Raw genomic sequence first — 19,750 nt, 5'->3', positions numbered from 1 at the left:
AGGCTGGCCTTTCCCCCGACAGCACAGTTCGGATGGAACAAAAGGAAAAACAACACAGCAGAGCATCTCAGGGCACCTGTGCGATCCCAGCACACAGGAGACTGCGGCAGGGTAGTGTCCTGAGGACAAGGACTCACAGACAGACAGACAGAGTCCCCTCAACACCTTCTCCTGCATCTGGGGAAGGAGATGGGATTGAGGTGAGGTAGAGGGTGTGTTCTAACTGATCCTCAGCTTCCATCCCGGGGCCACGCCTCTCCCTACTGTGGAAATGGTGTTGACAGTCTTATTTGTAGAAAAGGGTCGGACAGCGACAGGCACGCAGTGGGAGGGTGAGCACACTTTAGACTCACGTGGTTTCCCCACACGGGCTTGTCTCGATTTCCACTTGATGGGTGCTATGGTGCCGTTCGTTCACCACAGCCAACCATCCGTAGGGCACACGCACCATGGCCTGTGGCTCCTTTCCTTTAATTTCCCAGGTCCTGTTTCCTCTCCTTTTATCCCTTCAGTGTGGGACACAGTTAATGACTACTCCTGTCCCGAGCTGGTGACATGCTATTGAGGACAGACTAGACTCAAGGGCAGACTTTTGAGGTGACCTGGAGTCGGGGTCACAAAGCAGTAGAGCTAAAGTCCTGAGATCCCCCTACTGACTCCCAAATCTGCAACATCCTGCTCTTTCCTTTCAGTCTGCGTTTTTAAACACCAGCGAGCCCATCCTCAGCGCCATTTAAAGTTGATACAAGTGGAACCTGAAACGTAAAGTTTGTGTGCACGTGTACACATCCCATAATAACAGCTTTGAATCACAAACTGCTAGGCTACAGTTACAGTGTCCTTAAGACTTTGGATTTTAAAAATCACTTAGGGAGTGGGGACCCAGAAAAGGGGAAATCATTTGAAATGTAAATAATATATCAATAATAAAAAAAATCACTTAGCCGGGTGGTGCACGCCTTTAATCCCAGCACTTGAGAGGCAGAGGCAGGCGGATTTCTAAGTTCGAGGCCAGTCTGGTCTACAGAGTGAGTTCCAGGACAGACACAGAGAAAGAAACCCTGTCTCAAACAAAACAAATGAAAATCACTAGCTTAGCAGTAGCTTGTGCTCACAGTTCTGGTGCGTGAGAGAAGTGGGCGGCCAGAGTGCCAGTGTTAGCGGCAGAGCTCGAATCACCACACTCAGAGTTCTGGGTGAGCAACGAAGAAACTGCTCACCACAACTGGGAGCCTGCGTAGGTACTGAGTAACGACGCCAGGCCAAGTACTAACCTTTTTTATTTTGAAACATTATTTAATGTGGTGGGGGAATATAACCAAACTGTGTACAGAACAGAGCCTGTTCTCTCTGCCTACCATGGGTCACGGGGACTGAACTCAGGTCACCAGGCAGGTAAGCACCTTTAACAATGAGCCATCTTGCTGCCCCCCACCCTTCGAACTATTTGGATATTTGTATCAAAACACTCATGTCAAGAAATTCTTAAGCTGGCAAAGCGCTGGGAGATTGGCAGGACTCGCTCAAAGCAGCTGCGGTGTCACAGTGGTCTCATACAGGTTCTGAAAGTAGAAAGGCAGGTTTGTGATAGACAGACCACCTCAGGCAGTGGGGCCAACCCTGCTAAGGACACCAATGTAGTGTACTCTGCTCCACCAGCACCCCCATCCCCACCAGGCACTTGCCAGGACTGTTTCTGGAGATAGGGCTTATCTCTAGATGAAAGATTAACATAACAACGCTGCTCCTCTTCAAAGTCAATCCCAGCTGTGCCCAGAAGGCCTTACATGGCCTCCGAGACCCAGAGCGCTCAGCGTACAGCTGCTGAGGATTAACTGCACGAAAGGGTCCAGATACAAATATTTCTTTCCTTTTTCCTATGCTTGGTAATCTCACACAGTGCACAGATATGCATAAGGGCAAAACATTCATGTATGTGAAGTAAAATAAAAAAATAAAAATAGTCAATTCATAAAAAAATGACAAAAAATTAAGGGAAACGATTAAATACAAAGCTGGGTGTGGAGGTGCATACCTTTAACTCCAGCATTCAGGAGGCAAACATCAGAGATCCCTCTGAGGCCAGCCTAGTCTACATAATGACGTCCAGGCCAGACAGGGGCACACAGAAGACCTAGCTGACCCCAAACATAAACACAAGCACAGATTGCTCATGTTTGAACTAAAAGTACTTTACTCACTGAGCCATCTACCTCCCTAGCCTAAAATATGACATGATTTAACATCGGCAAAATACTACGAGTCCCATATTCTTTAATGTGGGTTAAAAAGCCAACAGCCTCTTGTAGAATTTAACAACCAGCATTAACACTGGAGGAGACTCATCTTCTACAGCTAACCACACATAAAAACATATGTAAGAAACACACATATATACATATATGTATATATGTACATGAGTGTATATAGATGTATATATTGGAAATTGATATTTGAAGTGCGTAATAATTTATAGCTTACCCTCCATGCTAGAAGACTGAAAGTGTGACACCCTTCTGCCTTCCTGCTTGGCTCAGCTGATACTTGGTTGTCTCACTCGGTGTGGAGAAGACAAGCAGCCTCCACATGCATGGGAGGCATGACTGACACCATGTGCCTGTTTACACGGCCCGGGCTCAGAAACGAGGGGAGTGTATACTTCTTTGGCAGAGATAAAACACTACCCACTCTAGCAAACTCTGGGTTTCCAGGCAAGGGTCAACGCCAGCAGCTAAGAGCTTGCTTCTCTCTGCTGTTACTTTACATCAGAGAAGCCCACTAAGTCCTTCCCCGCCCCGCCCCGCCCCGCCCCGCCCCGCCCCGCCCGTCAGTTCCACTCCAGCTCTGACTGCAGAAGTCTGGCTCTGGCACGCAGCCAGGTCTGTCTGGAACACACATGCACAGTGGGCCCAAGACGGGGAAGGAAGGGTGGGAGGAGGGGTCGAGCGCAGGCAGGATCTCCGTCACTGTGTGCGCTGGGGGTGGATGCGGGGTTTTGTCCTCACCCCAAATATCCACTCTTTCCTAAAGGCCCGAGCTGTAGGTTCGATCACCAGATAAAACTAGGTCCACAGCTAAGCTTCTCTCCACTGCTAGGGCTCTTCCCACTTTCTTTTCTCTCTCTTAACAACAACAACACGCACTATGGACACACACACATACACATATAGTTAAAAGGACACATAGCACAATTCTTCCATGCCCTCCAAGGGCAGATGAACTGAATGGTCAAATATGCTTTAAGGAAATGTGACTGTTATCATTTCAGTTGACACTAGTGCAGCATTTAAGGGATTTCCTACCTTCAAAGTGTCCTGCATCAGACACAAAGACTTATTCAAGTACTAACAGAATTTGAAGTTGCAAACTGCTAACACGTATGCTGCTACTTTCTTAACACCACAACAGATCTAGAAGCACAAACAGCTGGTTTAAGTCAAACCAGCTATCTGTCAAAATGATGGCCGAGGCCACAACCCCCTCGGATTTTTCTGGAGGAGGGGGTGAGGGGCTTAACTAGCCAATAAAGCTGACATCTGAGGTAAACCCAAACACTGCTTTTTATTGTTGTGCTGTCTGTTTCCAAGTAAACAGATGACACTGGAGGATTGTATCGGGGGTTTTAAGGCTCTCTCCCGGGAAGGTATTTTTGCCCAGCCCCAGGGTTGTGTTTTCATGGCATTCACAGAGTTAATTCTCCTTTCCAGTAAAGCCTGTGGCGTGGTCAGGTCAGCCCCTGGGAAGCTTCAAAGGCTCCGCACCGCGTCTGACCGACCGCGCACTGATCCACATTGTTTCCATTAAAGCAGCATGGGGCCGAGATGAGAGCTCAAACCACATTATATGTTCCTTTTTAGATTCATTTTCCATGCTTTGGGAAGAAACTTCAGAAAGCCAACAGATGAAACTACAAACAGGACAAAAAGGCAGCGAGTGGGAACGGAGACCCTCACCAACGCCCTCCCAGCACATTTGGGAGGAGGGCTCTGCTTGGCTTTTCATTTCCTAAGTAAAAAGTGAAGGCAAGGCCCTTAATGGAAAACCAGGTTAACTCCCACCAATTGCAGACTCTGCCCTCAGACCTGCTCTGCTGCTCAGAGCCGCGTCTCCACCTTCAGCCCTGAAGGTGCAGCACACCAAGCATGCGTGTCCGCCTCTGGGGAGAACTCTGTTCCAGTTTGTAGAACACGTGCTGGCCTGTTTCCAACCAGATCACCATGTGACTGAAGCAATGACTACGCCCCGAGGTTTACTGTGCTCACCACAGCCCAGGCTGGAATGCTAATCTGGACCTTGATTTCTCAGGTTTAAAAAATGAAACACTTAAACAAACAACAACAAAAGCCCAGCAAGGGAAGAAGTTGTCTATACGGCACTTGCAACCAGAGGTGGTGCAGATTCTGAGTTTTCTTCAGGCTCCCAGCCCCCACACTAGCATCCAAATGACCACAACGGTTCTTAGGTAAACTTTACCAAAGCGAGGGTCGAGCCGTGGGTCCAGCCAGGACGTGGTCTTGTTCTTATGGTTTATGTAGTAAACTTCTCCGTCCTGAGTCATGGCCTGCTCCCATCCGTCAGGAAGAGGGCCTACAACACAGAGAGCACACTGGTTGGTTTTGATCTGGTGCACCTCAAAAAGCTGAGTGGTGCTCCTTTAAAAAAGAACAGACACAAGGAGATACAAAGCACTGCAGCCTATGGTCAGAGAAATAAGGCAGGCCACTTACCTGATTATCCCCTGGGAAAAAGAAATCATTGAATATTGAAATTGGCGTCCCCAAAGGCAGATGAGAACTTTAAATGGTCAGACTAAAAGCACATGGTAGCTGACAGCCATGCTCCATTATTTATGCGACTATCACACCAAGAAATCCAGACTACAGATGCATTCCAAAGTATTGGCCTACAGAACTCTGCTGGTCCAAGAGGATTCCAGGGAAACTGAGAGTGTGTTGGCCGGACAGAGGGCTCTGAAACGTGACAACTACGGTGAGGTAAAAGCATCGTCCTCTTTTCACAGAAGCAAAGTGCCTAATGGAAAGAGTGCAGAATAAACCTGGCGAAGGAGCACCCACACCAGCCACCAGACACACAGAACAGCCAGACTTCTAACCGACAAGGCCGCTCGCTCCTGAGATGCTGAGTGGCTGACTGGACAATCCCAAGAGACATGGCTATGGGGTTGGACGTGCTCGATCGCGTGGCCTCTGGCCAGCATTCCACCAGTCACCGCCATCATGGCCTTCTGTCTCTGCTCAGAGTTCACCCTAAAGACTGCACTAATATTCTGTTTAGCCCTGCTGAGAACTCATCAGCCCAGGGGAAGCGGCAGGCAGTGACTGCTCATCTCCACTAAGTATGAGATGAGCTACACGTGACTGCGCTGTCACTTTTAAAACTACATGATGGCTCCACCTTGTCCCCACACAGAGAACAATCAGGGATGCCCAGGGTGATCTGGAATTCATGTACCAGTTTCCACTCCTGGAGCTCCACTTCCTGGAGCTATAAATCTACTAGCCCAAACTTTTGTCTGCATTCCTAGATTACAAGAAATCTGTGAAGCTTCTATTAATTGTTAATTTCACTAAGAATGGGTAGAGTTACAAGAACTAAATGCAAGTACGTCAGGTATAGTCCCCCCCCACCACCTGTAACCTCAATTATTCAGGAGACTGAGGCCACTTCACACAATTACAAATTCAAGGCCAGCAGTAATTTAGTGAACCTTATCTTTAAAACAATTTTAGAGTGCGCAACATAAGGCAGCGGTGACCTTGCTCAGTACATGTTAGATCCTGGGCTTCATTCCTAATTCTGAAAACAAACATTAGTTCAGAAAATTGTCTACTAGTATCAGTTTACCATTAAAAACTTGAGTGAAAGCCAGGCGGTGGTGGCGCACGCCTGTAATCCCAGCACTCTGGGAGGCAGAGGCAGGCGGATTTCTGAGTTCGAGGCCAGCCTGGTCTACAGAGTGAGTTCCAGGACAGCCAGGGCTACACAGAGAAACCCTGCCTTGAAAAACCCAACCACCCCCCCAAAAAAATCCCCCAAAATTGAATGAAAACCTTGAAACAGTTACAGCATGAATAATGAGGGTGGCGAGGTCAGTTAGAACTGCATCTTCTCTCCCCTCATCAATTAATTATTTACCTTAATGATGATGCTAACAGCCTTACGTGCACCCCATATCAAAATATAACTTCAAAGCAAAACAGACTCTTTACCTATTTATCACTGTCTTTCACATTTCCTGTGTAGAACTAGAATGTTATGCAGACACAGGCTAAGCTATACACAGGTATGTTTTCCTTCTGAGGGAGAGCAAGAAGAAATAAAAAGAGATACAGCTCAATCACAATTTAACCTTTAGTAGCAGAATTAAGGACAACAAAGCTCAAAAAAAGAGGTCTAGGCTATACCCCGAGGTCGGACGCTCGCCTAACACGTATGATGCTGGCCACAATGTCCAAGAGTGTCAGTGTGTTCACAGATGAAAACAACCATCTGTAACTAGTCAAATTCAGCAAAACAACACGAATCTGGGCCTCAGCAGATGCGGGCCTGAGGAAGAACTTGGTCCTCTGGGTGTACAAAAGATGGCGGTGTTCTCAAAACTCAATGGCCATGCTTGGTCCCCACACTAATGTCATTTGGGCGAGATATAAATATTGAAGGGAAAAAAGAATCCTTGCAGAAGATGGAGAAAGAGATCAATATTTTAAATGAGATGTAAGAAGAGGGTTTTTTAAAAAGGTGGAATTAGAATAATCAAGAACAAGATTAAAAAGTATTAAAATTAAAAAATAATTTAAAATTTAGATTTATCCTTAGGAAAATAAAATTTTATATAGAATTTGCCAATATTGTGTGTGTGATCTATAATTATCTACTAGTACAAATACTAACTTCTTGAAGTATTTTAAACAGATAAGACTGCAACACAGGACAAGACTCAACTGCCTGCTCTTGCATCGGTAATAATTCAGGAAAGCCATTTGCAATTTCTGCCCAAACAGCAGTCTCCACCGCCCCTGTGTTAGACTGGCCCCTCCTCACTTGCCGGAGTCAGAGAAATCGCAGAGGCTGGGGGCTGGAGAGATGGCTCAGCAGTTAAGAACACTGACTGCTCTTCCAGAGGTCCTGAGTTCAAATCCCAGCAACCACATGGTGGCTCACAACCATCCATAACAAGGTCTGACACCCTCTTCTGGTGTGTCTGAAGACAGCTACAGTGTACTTACATATAAATAATAAATAAATCTTAAAAAAAAAAAAAAGAAATCGCAGAGGCCAATGAGAGACTGGCCCATACACCGTGGACATAGTAGCTGCCTTAGAAAGTCCTTCTAGGAGTAAGTAGGTCTAAAATCTAGTCCAATTTCAAATGAGTCTACGCTATTGTCACTACACAGCAGGCACAGTTCTGCATTGTTTGCAAGCAACTATTAACTCATTTAAAGAGCTCACAGCGTAGAAACAAAAGAGCTCACAACGTAGAAACAATTATCTACCACCTAAGTCAGAAAGTGGCAGAGTTGGGACTCAAACCCAGTAGAGTTCTCTAGAACACTGCAAACTTGACCAACAGTAGTCAAAGCTGCTCTGCTCATTTTTAAACTTCCTGAAAACTGAAAACGTCTCAGACACTATGGGTTCTGTAGACCAGTTCCCCTTTAAAGCCTTGCACAAGTTAATACTAAGTCCCTTCTCCCAACAACTATGTGCTGATTAACAACAGTTCACAAGGCACGCCCCCATATTCAGAATGGGGTGGGGGGAGGAGGGAGAGACTGTGGGGGGGGAGAGAGAGAGGGAGAGACATGAAATCCTTTTGCCTCAATTTCTGTAGTGTCATTTTTCTGTACAAGGTTAGATGTTTGAATCTAAAACAGTCATAAATATACTGACAAAACAATGTTAGCAAACAAGTGCCCAATGAATTATCAGAACCCCACCCCACACCCATGACTCACTGAGGCCAGCACTGTGCCTCAACACAGTAGAGTCCAGGACCACCAGTGGCAGTGAGAGACAAGGTCGAGGAGCAGACTGCAGGCTCGAGGTAGGACCCCTGCTTCCCAGTGTCCTTACCCTGAGCTTACAAAGTTGGCTGAACATTTACTGACCTTCTAATCCTGGGCAAGCTCCTTAGCCAGTGATGGCTCCTTTCAGTATCTACAGAATGGAGATTAATACACCCAAATAATGAAGAACTCACCACACAGGATGCTTACTGTAGGTGCTCTAGAACAAGTGGTCCTGCTTCTAGAAAAGCAACCACTCTGATCCACCGTGCCATCTCTCCAGCCAGGAGTTGTTTGTTTGGTTTTAATGGAATTTTCGGAATGTTCAGAAGAAGACGCTGTACTCTGGGCCCCTCCCAGGTATCCTGACACGTCTGTCTTCTGTCTGTTCCTGGACTCTACAACTGTCAAGATTAAGTTTCAGGGCTCAGCAGGTGCCCTCACACCTAACCTTTCTTTCCCTCTCACTGAACTGTTCACCAAGCACTCTCTCACCACTCACCAGTTACGTTCTGCTATATCCTCCATGTTGCAAATGCTCCCTGTTAAGTGAACAGACTCCAGTGGCTCCCTCGCTAACTCTGACTGACTCCTCCACAGAGATGCATGGCTCCCTTCTGGAGACCCCGGAAACCCCACCTGAGAGGCTATCTCCCTCGCCTGATCACTTAAGGCAGTAACTAGTCTGAACCTCCCCCTTGCCATTTTCACAATAGGAAAATATGCTATGTCTGTCTCTAATCTGGTCTTCTGATTTAAACAGTGGTCGGCATGCAGGAAGAGCCTGAGCAGGCCACCACAGGTTGTGTGTGAGCTTTTGCATTTAACAGCCATGTCAGGTCCACAGCACTCACAGCACACCAGCATTTCACAACACTCCTCCCTATCCTCTTGGCTCTTACAGTCTTCCTGCCCCATTTTCCATGATGTTCCACACCGCTGCAGAGGACATGGGTCTGATATATATATATATATGTGTGTGTGTGTGTGTGTGTGTGTGTGTGTGTGTATGTGTGTCCCACTTAGGGTTATGCATTAAGTATCAGATTTGAACTTAATGCAACAGCTCAGTGGTTTGGCAAGATCAGTTTTCTGAGAGTGCTCAGTTAAACTTCAAACGCTAAAAAAAAACAATGGCTGTGTTTCATTAACACCAAAGTAAAGTTTTACCCACTGATTATCCTTACATACATGTTTTTTTAAAAAGTATAACTTAGGAACAGTCTGGCTACTGCTGCAGGACTTAATCCATTTCATTACACTCCTGTCTATATATGGTAGTCTTGATGCCATTTTTGAAAAATTAACATCTTAATCTTTCACACAAATACTCCTTCTATGAGTCACAAAAGCCGTTGGAGCAATAGACCAGAAGGACTTAGAAATCAGTGAAAAGACAAAAATAAAATCCTAGCACTCACAGAGGGAGGAAATAAAGCAGGCATTTCATTTGGTCCTTAAATGTAAATAATTTAATCTCTTTTCACAAAGTTTCCAAAACAACTACAAAAATACTGAAGAATGAGTTTAACATGGACATTTCTATCTTTGAGTCTTAATACTGTTAACTTGTTTTCCTCAGGAGACTTGCATAACGGCAGTTAACACAGCGACAGCTTCCCCTTATGCTCTCTGTGTTGGCTCCTGTTCTTTTGGCTGGTGGGCCTGCTAACAAAAGTTTGCATGGTTCTTTTATAGGTTCAGAATTTACACGAAATAGTAACCATCAGAGTTCAAATAACTCCGAAGTACATGGAAAGCATTGCGACTGTGTGCTCCCAGGTTAGATCAAGGGAGCTTGGATTTCTATCTGCTTGTTCCCTTTGGTTTAACGCAAAGCTTGGAAATGTCTCACCTGCAATAGTTACATCTCAAAGCAAACAAAAAACCCTGCAGCAAGATATCTAGCACCAGCCTATAACCCCCCACCCCCAGTACTTTGGACACAGGGAGAAAGATCCGAAGTTCAAGGCTAGTCTGGGTTATAAGATCCTATTCAAGGCTGGCTAGGCCGATCATTAAGAGCTTTGGCTGAGTTCAGTTTCCAGCACCCACTCCAGTTCCGGGGGATCTAGTGGCCTCTTTGGGCCCCCAAAGGATCCTGCACACAAGTGATACAAATATGTACCCCAGACATGCATGGTAAGTCAATAAGCAAAAACTTAAAACTCTTGATTAGAAAACAGAAAGGTTAGTAGGATAGCTTAGTAAATAGGGTCCTGCATCTTAGGAGAAAAATGACCCCCACAAGTTGCACAGCAGCCCTCCTCAAGGCACGGACCCTGCGCCACCCCTCCTCTCGAGGCATGCCCTGGCAGGGAGAAAGCAGCATTATTAAAGCCACCGAAATAACCAGGGTCCATCACCCCAGCACTCAGAAGCCAGGCCAAGAAGATTCCAAGGTTGAGGCCAGCCATGGGTGCAGTTGGACCCGCATCAAAAAACAAACCCAACACAATAAAGTTACTTATAAATTCAATTCAGCACAACTACTCTGGTATGTACAAACGGAGGAAAGAAAACGTAAGGAGCAGTAGCACTGGGTTATGTCACAGGCCCTGATCCAGAGTGCGTGGGAATCTCTGAGCAGAGTGAGGCCAGCCGTGTGCTGGCTTGTTCAGGGCGCCTGGTCCCGGAGACAACGGCCATCTGCAAACCAATTGGCCACTTCATCCTGGGTGACTGACAGTTTCTATTTCGGCAAGAAGTTTAAAAATCTTTGCATTCCCTTCAAGCTACTTGTTTGTACTTATAGACTTGTTTCGTGGTGGAGAGCAGGGCGGGATGAGCTGGCGTCAGTGAGGGGAACAAAATCTTGTGCAAGGCTCTACAAGTACCACTGAGTTATACATCCAATCCTCAACCCACGTTATTATGTAAGAACAGTGGCCTGTTCTAAGTCACTAAGGTGCGCATGGCTGGGTTTCCAGTTCAGTGTAAAGTCTTTGCCTGATTCAGAGGAGCTCTTCGGTTTGATTCACAGCACAAAAAAAAATTAAAACAAGCTGTTAAAGCTACAAGCAAACCAAATGTCTTCCTTTTTTCCCTTTCGACACAAGGTCTCATGTAAGCCAGGATGGCATCTGAACTATGTGGCTGAGCTACTCTTAATGCCTCTCCTTCCATTTGCAGAGTAAAGGGTTGGTTATCCAGGCTGAAGCCCACTTCTAAGGGTTGTAGATTATACCATGTTTATGCTAATTTAACTCCCAAGGCCTGGCTTCTTCCCTCCCTGCCTCTTCTTTTGTAAACACCACCTCAAAACTATTTCCCCTTTCCAGTTTGCAATCTCTCAGATCACCAGGACAGCCTCATAGGAAAAGGGAAACAGCCATTTTACTTAAGAACTTTGCGAACAATTATTTATGAGGTGTCTGGAATAACTAACAAGACAAACTGGTTCCTTGTTTTGCTGATTGTGGGCTTCATTCAAATATTATCCCTGCTTGAGTTTTTATTAATACAGTCTTGTTAGCACAGTACTGTACTCATTAATACAGTATTATGATGCTGAAATTTTATCTTAAAGTAATCAAAGGAAAAAAGTTATCTATATATGCAATACTGTACTGCCTGATTAAAGTAGAAAATAAACTCACCACTTGAATAAAAAGCTTGAGGCCTCGATCACAGAAAGCTTCAAAGATAAACAGTTTATCTTTGTCATGGTTGACAGATGTTTTAAATTACTTTAAATGAAGTAATAACCAGCTACCAGAAATCACAAATAGTTTACAAAATACTGAGTCACACTTAGTTTATGCTTAAATGAATCTTTTTTATACTTTGTTTTTTGAGATAATTACGTCATTACCCCTTCCCTCCAAATCCCCATATACCCCAATCAGGGCTGCCTTCCAGACATACACGCCTCTAGATTGAAATCTTATCAACAGGCCATTATGGCCATCATCTTATGGTGGGCGCAAGGTTTGCTGAGATTACAGCTTCCTGGTGCAGCTCAGGGTTAAGGCCCGAGAGGTGATCTGCTGTCCTCTCTAGGTCCAACACTGTATAGTTCTTTTAATTTTCATTCCAAAACATTTCGTTTCACTCTTAAATGTCCAAATGGAGAATGACTAAAATATCCTTTAGTTTCAAGTGTACCTGCTGGGGACAGTGGCTCACATCTCAGCACCCGACAGGAAGAAGATCAAGGCGTTCAGAGCCAGCCTTGGTTACTTAGTGCAAGGCCAGCTAGGGATACACAAGACATGATCTCAAGAGCGTGTGTGCTAGAGCCCCAGTGTAAGTGGGGGAGGGGGAAACGGGGGACCCGGAGACAGTGATCAGTGGAAGAGCCTCTGCCTCTTCTGTGCGAGGCCAGAATTGAGTAGAGACTCAATTCTCTACTGGGAGAAAACAAAAACCTCCAGAGTAAAAGCCACACCACACACACCACCAGTGACCTCAGCACTCACTGGATTAAGCAGCATGGTCTCTGGCTAGAATTTGTTTCATTCTGGAGACTTCCATATATAATAGGCCCCCACATTCCCCAAGTGTTACATGCATTGTTTAAACCAATCATGTATAAAGAAATTAAATTAAAATGTATAGATATTTTGTTACTTCACAAGTAATCCAGCATAACCAACTATTTACATGGTCAGATCACATACCTAAGTTAGAGACCATTAAAAGCACACAGGATTTTCAAGCATGCCATTTAAAACACCTACATTCTATAGGCAACCTGGACATTTCTGACTTGGTACTCCTGGGATGGAAGTCTTGAAAACTGTGTGTGTGTGTGTGTGTGTGTGTGTGTGTGTAGGGAGCACCAGGTCTCACTGTGTAGCCTAGCCTGGAACCTGCAGCCATCCTCCGGCCTCTGCTCTTGCAGTGTTGGCTTCCTAGAGTGTGTCATTACACAGCTTCCTTCTGAAGTAGTTGGTGACTTTATTTTTTAAGGTCTTTGCTTCAGCACAGCTGTTGACCCATCTCTTCCTAACTCACTTTATCATCTAACCACAAAGCCCTCCTTAAAGGACAGTGTAATTACTAGAAACAAATCTCTATGAGCAAACCACAGCTTCTGGTCTCCAGTGTCACCCTGTCCTCTTCTGTCCCCTCTGCCACTTATCACATGGTCTAGGAGTGGAGTCTCAAGAGCTACTAGCAAGTTCTGAATACACTTTCTATCGCCTAAAAACCAGCTGCTGTTATACCACTAACTCCAAGGGTGACTGTTTTAGACCCTCAGGGGGATGCGAGCGGGGAGTACAGGTAAATCAGCAGGTAAAGCCTCCCAAGCTTGACCCCCGAGGTCAACTCCTAGCCCCGTGGCAGAAGAGAATCCAATCCCAAACCGTATGCTGACACTGAAGCCCCTCCCCCCCCCACGCACTAACAAACAACCAAAATATAACTTGTATTGCTAGGCATGGTCACAAACACTTTTAATCCCAGTACTAGGGAGGCAGAGGCAGGTGGATCTTTGGGAGCTCTGGGACAGCCAGAGCTACACGGGGAGACTCTTGTTTCAAAAGAACCGCACCAGATAGGGAAGGGGAAGGGCAGAATAAGCCCATGGCTGAACTGCGGTGAGCCCACCGACTGCTGGACGCAGGCCGCCCTGCCCGCCTCACTCCCGCAGCAAGGAAGGGTTGCCCACTGGCTTTTATTTGCAATCTGGTAGTTAAAGAAAAAAAGTTACCAAAGTAAAACTACCAGCAAAAAATACCCACATCATTTTCACCTTTCAAACTCTAGGATTTAAATCAAATAGATTCTGCGCGTGCCCAGGCATATCCCTGCGGGGGGGAGGGGGGCCTCATTCTCCACCGAGTCCCCTCTGTGACTCACCTCCTTCTGCCCCACATTGTGCCCTTGCTTTCATTTTCAGCCATCACCTCTTAAAGCCCGTTTTCAACTAGCAAGAGCAAGTGCAGGGCAGGAGCAAGTCTCACATCTGCACACCTCCAGTCAATCTGCTACCAGACTCCTGGCCACTGCCCGTCAGAAGCTCCAGTTAGGAAAGCCAGGAAGCCATGAAGATGTATTTGTCACTGGTGTCTGCTACCACCAATGTGCATAAGCAGACATCTAGCAAGACTGCAAAGAGGGAAGACTCCAGAAGGAGGAGCACTGCTTCCCACGTGTGTGTACCAAGGTGCTGATGGGGCAGCTGTGGCCTCGGACCCATCCAGCAAAGAGAACGCACCTGAGTAGGGGGTGGAGAGGTGCTTTTGCTTACTACCCGTGCAAGCCGAAAGCTTCCTATGGGAGATGGCTCAGAGGTGACGAGCCCCTCCCGCTCTTCAGAGGACCGAGGATGGGTCCCCAGCACCCATGTGGGGGCTCATAACCATCTATAACTGCTGTTTCAATTTGTGCCCTCCATGACACCTATGTACACGGTGTCATACATGGATGCAGGTAAAACCTATACATTTCAACTAAAAACGTTATTTAAAAGTCAAATAAAAAAATCTCATACACAGCAAAAAAAATTTAAAGAAGCAAGGGCTTTAAATGGGTCATGTAACTTCCTTCAGCATCTCCCCTCTATCGAGCAGTATTACTGCTTATTATGCAGACAAGGAAAAACTATAGTCACATAAACAGCCAAATAATTCATTTTGTAAGCTCTGCCTCCCGAGTGCTGGGATTAGAGGGTCCCTCACTGCACCCAGCAGTGAAGACAGTTTGGCAATGCACTCTAGATCTAGAAGTAAGAGGGGTGCTCCCTGGTCCTGTCAAGGTAATGGCACACAGTAGCCTTGTAGGTCCTGTCAAGGTAATACAAACGTCTGCTTTAAAAAGAGGCTGAGTATATAGCAAGGTGGCACAAAAACAGGCAGAGGCAGGGGGCCTGCAAGTTTGAGGCTAGTTTTGGCAGACCCCATCTCAAAAACAAACAAATAAAAAGGGAGTTTTGAATACCAAAGCTCGGATTCCAGCACCCCTAAGGCCATCGTGCAGTGCGGCTGTGTTCTTCTCAACCTTAAAGCCATGAAATAAACTATGCACTCGCCAGCGCCGTACAGAAGCATGAGTGAGGTGAGAGCCGTCAATCAAACAAACTCACAGGGCGGCACAGGCGGGAGGAGCGGGGCTTCTGGATCAGCCTTTGCTACATGAGACCGACCATCTCAGGGACGCTTTGGGGGAGCGGGTGTCCAGAGCCAAAGGTGCTTGTTGCCATGTCTAATGACCTGAGTGTGATCCTCGAGTCTCACATGGTGGTAGGAGAGAACAGACTCCCTAAAGTTGTTCTCATACGCTATGGTGTACATGCGCGTGCTGTACACACACAAATAAGTATGTCACAAAAACAAGTATGATGTCAAAAACCAAAAAGTAAAAACCCCAAACAACTTACAGCCACATGACTACGGGAAGCCTGAGCTTCAGAGGACTCCTGTCTCATGACCAGTCGCAATGGATCAAGACTAAACAAGGCAATACGCATGCTACCTTGACTCCAACTGGTTCTGTGTAGAAAGGAAGACAAAGAGCTGGACAGCATGCACGTGGCCCTCCCAACAGGGTGGTGCTCACCTGAGGCAGAAGTCAGGAGTGTCTGGGGCACCGCTGGGCTGGCAGGCGCAGGGACGTTCAGCTGGGAGAGCATGGCCTTGCGCGGGTCCTGCCACGTCGTCGTCTGATCGTTGTGACTGAGACAAAGCAGAGCCAAAGTCAGACCATCGCCCCTAAGAAAAAGCCCCATCTAGACTCAGAGCTCACTCTGCCTTCCCCTCCTGAGCAAGCCACGGAAGTACCAGTATACTCTTTCCCCTTAAAAAAAAAGTTATTTCTATTTTTTGGTATGTTGTGTAAGTGTTTTACCACTGAGACGTTCCTATAACTTTCTCACCATCCCACTGAATAAGTGCGTGTGTGTCGTCGTGTCGCATCCCCCCTTGCCCCCGCAATCTTAGGAGAAGCCTGGAAGGCACACTGTCCTCACAGCTGAACTCTGGTGCTTGAGTGACTGGACTTCAGATGGCATCGCCAATCTCTGGCTCCCCTTGAGACGTTGCCAAGAGCAGTCTTCTTCCTTGGGGCACTGCCTCTGACTGCTCAAGTCTTAGCCTGCACTTTACAGAGTCTGTATTTCACAGGAGCACCTTTAGGCATTTTTAAATTTAAGCTGTACTTCTTGAGGGCACTGTTCCCCAAATATTCTACTACAAAGCACTTAATTTCTATTAATCTTTTAAAGATCAAGATTAGAAGTCTTTTAAACTTCTTTTAGAAGTCCTTTTAGAAGTCTCTATAAAACATCCAGGCCCTATATGTTAAAACCCTAGTTACGGGAACAGGGAGCTACCACACTGACCTCCTTGAGGGAGGGGCCGATGGACCCTAGAGCTCAGTGGCCAATCAGGCCAGCCAAGACAAGATCAGGACTCAGTGAGAGAACCTGTCAAGATGGGAAGCAATGGAGGAAGATATATGCAACCAACATCAACTCTGGGCTCCTCCATACATGTAAGATTGCACATGTGAACACACATAAACACACAGTCACAAATACAGTGCACACACAAACACCAAACTCCAGCCATCCCTAACAGAGACAATCCGGAGTCCATGTCTGGGCAACCTGCTTTGCCTTCAGAAAGGGAGAGTGGACACTGTTTTATTTACTTCCCAGGGGATCCACTTCATATTTAAAAGCCACTGACTGTGACTCCTATAAAAGGCTGTGAGCCCTGCATGGTGGTGCACTTTGCATCCCAGGACCCAGGAGGCCGAGAAGGGTGATCTCTGTGAGCTCAAGGCCAGCCTAGTTTACCTAGTAAGTAGCAGAGCTTCCCAGGACCCATCTGTCAGGCAGCCTGGGCCATCAACGACTGTAACTATAGCTCTGCAGAATTCTGTGGGTTTTCTGGCTTCGTGGGCATGTGCACACACCCCCCCACACACATACATTTAAAAACAAATCTTTTATTAATAGAAAAAGAATAATGTAGGTACAAGAGAGACAAAAAGGTCTAGAGGCTTCAGATATCTGTCACCTGGTAGGTGATAAAGTGACAACACAGAAATAGTAAAAATTTTTCTAGGGCCTGGAGAGAGACGGCCGGGAGGTTAAGAGCACTGGCTGTTCTACCAAAGGTCCTGAGTTAAATTCCTAGCAAATGAGATCTGGTGGCCTCTTCTGGCATGCAGACATACATGCAGGCAGAATAAATACTATATACATAATAAACAAACCTGAAATAAAGTTTCTAGTCAATTAATGCAACCTACACTAACCTTAGAATTAAGAATGAGCTAGGAAACAAAACAAGCAAATACAGATACACTGTCTCCTCAGAGAGAATCCCAAAATACTAACTATGGGAAACCTCTGGACAAAGAGTTCTTTTTTTTCCTTTAAAGATTTATTTATTTATTATATATAAGTACACTGTAGTTGTCTTCAGATACACACCAGAAGAAGGCATCAGATCTCATTACAGATGGTTGTAAAGCCACCATGTGGTTGCTGGGATTTGAACTCGGGACCTTTGGAAGAGCAGTCAGTGCTCTTAAGCCCTGAGCCAAAAAGTTCTTACTTACAATATAACGTGGTCATTTTGCAAATCAAGGCAAAGAATAAGCATGTACCAACTAAAAGCTGTGCCCAATAACTCTTAGTTTGGAGCCAGTGAGCCAGCTCAGGGGGCTAAACATACTTGTCACACAGGCCTGACAGCCCAAGTTCAATCCCACACATGTACAGGTGGGAGGGGTGAAGAGTCTACTCTCCAAGGCTGAGCATAGCAGGAGTATTTAATCTCAGCACTTGGGAGGCAGAGGCACTGAGATCTCGAGGCTTGCCTGGTCTACACAGTGATGCACTACACAGGTCTACACACACGGGCTACCAGAGCTATGTACATTATTATTTTCTCTTTACTAGGAAAAATGAGCAGTTTTAATTGTTGAAAAGCTCCCTAATATAGGCCAAAAGTAACAGCTGAGTTTGCAGAGATGCAAGCTGCTAGAGCAGGCTACCCCAAACACAGTGCAGCACTTTTCCTCTTCTGTAGCAAGTCTTGAAAGTGACTCCAGGTTAAATTAAACGTGTGTGTGTGTGTGTGTGTGTGTGTGTTAAATGTTTGTATTTATCAAGTTTATAGATTACACCATTAACACTGAATCTTGCAATGGAGCCAGATGCCTGTTTGATAGCTGCCAAGAAGAAAAGTGGAAGACTTGGTGGACAGCGTAGGTAACATGAGCCGGTATGCGTGCGCGCATACACACACACACACACACACACACAAGTTTTTAAAAGGAAAGTGTGAAAATTTGCACTTAAATATAAGACTAGTGAATTGTCTAATGAGAAATTAAGTGACTGACTTGACTCTAAAGTTGACTTAGGGCTGATGTGTCAGTGCACACCATTAATCCCAGGACCCAGGAGAGCGTGAGCTCCAGCCAGTGAGGGATCGGGAAGGATACACAGGGAGACCCTGACTTCAGGAAACGAGCAAGGTTGTTTTTGAAATTGGGTGTGAAGACTGCTTGTGTGTTGAGTGCTGGCCACTGTTGGAACTCAGAAGACTCTAGTGGCAGTGCTTGGACCCTATCAAACCTATGCACTGTGAAACACTGTGCAGTGTTAGAGCCAGGTGCTAGAGAACACTCTCACCCAGGGAAACCTATGTGCTTTAGCGATTCTAGAGCAAGGATACAGTGTCCAGCCTACCCCTCACACAGCTCCAGTTCCGAGACCACAGCCAATCCTTTTATAAATCCATCACATACTCTTTAGAGCCCTCAAAGGCTCAGAGAGACACATGACATAATTCTTTGATAAGGATGAGACAATTTATACACTTTTCTTCTATGTAACTTTTTCAGTATTGTCAGGAATCAAAATCTAAAGTTCAAAGGCCTGGGCTGTCAGTAAAGTGCTCAAAAATGCGTGGGCAGAAACTCTCATCTTCAGCCAAACGGTTTCCCTCCAAATCAACACCATGTTTTTCATAATGTTGACTTCTCCCAAGTTCACAATTTGGTCCCCTCCCCTTTATGATACAGAAAATGACAGAAGTCAGCATGGCTGAGAACAAAAGCCAGAATTCAAGATTTATGAGTCCCCCAAAAAAGGTCTCCACAGACCTTCCCTAACTGTCACTGCAGCAGTCCCCGAGCCGTCTAAACTCGCAGGAAATCTATCATCTGTGACAATCCAAGTGGAGTCTCCCAATAACTCACAGAACTACCAGGGGTGGCGAGCATGGCCTGGTTGTGAGAGCAGGTCTGCCACCCAACACTCCTTGAGAGTCCACGCTCCACCTCCGAGCACGCACGCACACACACACACACACACACACATGCACGCACGCGCACGCAACCGCACACACAGTTATATGTGGTGTCTGGTGAAGCTCCAGCACTCAGCAGGTTGAGACTGGATGACTGTGATGAACTGAAAGTCAGCCTGGGCTACATAGTGTTCTGGGCCAGCCTGGGCTCCAAAGTGAGACCCTGTTTCAAAAACCAAAGGAAGTAGTAGGAAGGGAAGGAAAAAGGAAACAAGGCTGACCCCGAACAATTCTAAATATTCTCTTAAATCTACTTATAGACATGCTGTTTTAACAACAACAAAGCTAGACTGGACCTCTCTGCTTCACAGATGTATTGGCGTTAAATAAACTGACAGTCCTGAGCAAACAGTATTTAAAGCAACTCCAGCACGCCGGAAAGAAGTAGCTCCATTTTAGAGATGAAAGGCAGCGTTAACCTTTGATTTTACGTCTGTCGGTCGG

General features: G+C 46.0%; 1 protein-coding gene across 2 annotated transcripts in view; it reads right to left on the bottom strand.

Annotated features, from left to right (window-relative positions):
- Yap1 (Yes1 associated transcriptional regulator) overlaps nt 1-19,750 on the bottom strand; it is a 71,291-nt gene that overhangs the window by 25,529 nt on the left and 26,012 nt on the right. For both annotated transcript variants that reach the window (XM_052189145.1, XM_052189146.1), the window contains exons 3-4: nt 15,537-15,652; nt 4,474-4,587 (exon numbers count right to left, since the gene is read on the bottom strand). In XM_052189145.1, the coding sequence (XP_052045105.1) occupies nt 4,474-4,587; nt 15,537-15,652 (230 nt within the window). The remainder of the gene's footprint in view (nt 1-4,473; nt 4,588-15,536; nt 15,653-19,750) is intronic.

Source organism: Apodemus sylvaticus, chromosome 7 (genome assembly GCF_947179515.1).
Source record: "Apodemus sylvaticus chromosome 7, mApoSyl1.1, whole genome shotgun sequence".
Lineage (NCBI taxonomy): Eukaryota > Metazoa > Chordata > Mammalia > Rodentia > Muridae > Apodemus > Apodemus sylvaticus.
The sequence above is the reverse complement of the archived record's forward strand: the minus strand, read 5'-3'. Positions and strand labels throughout refer to the sequence as shown.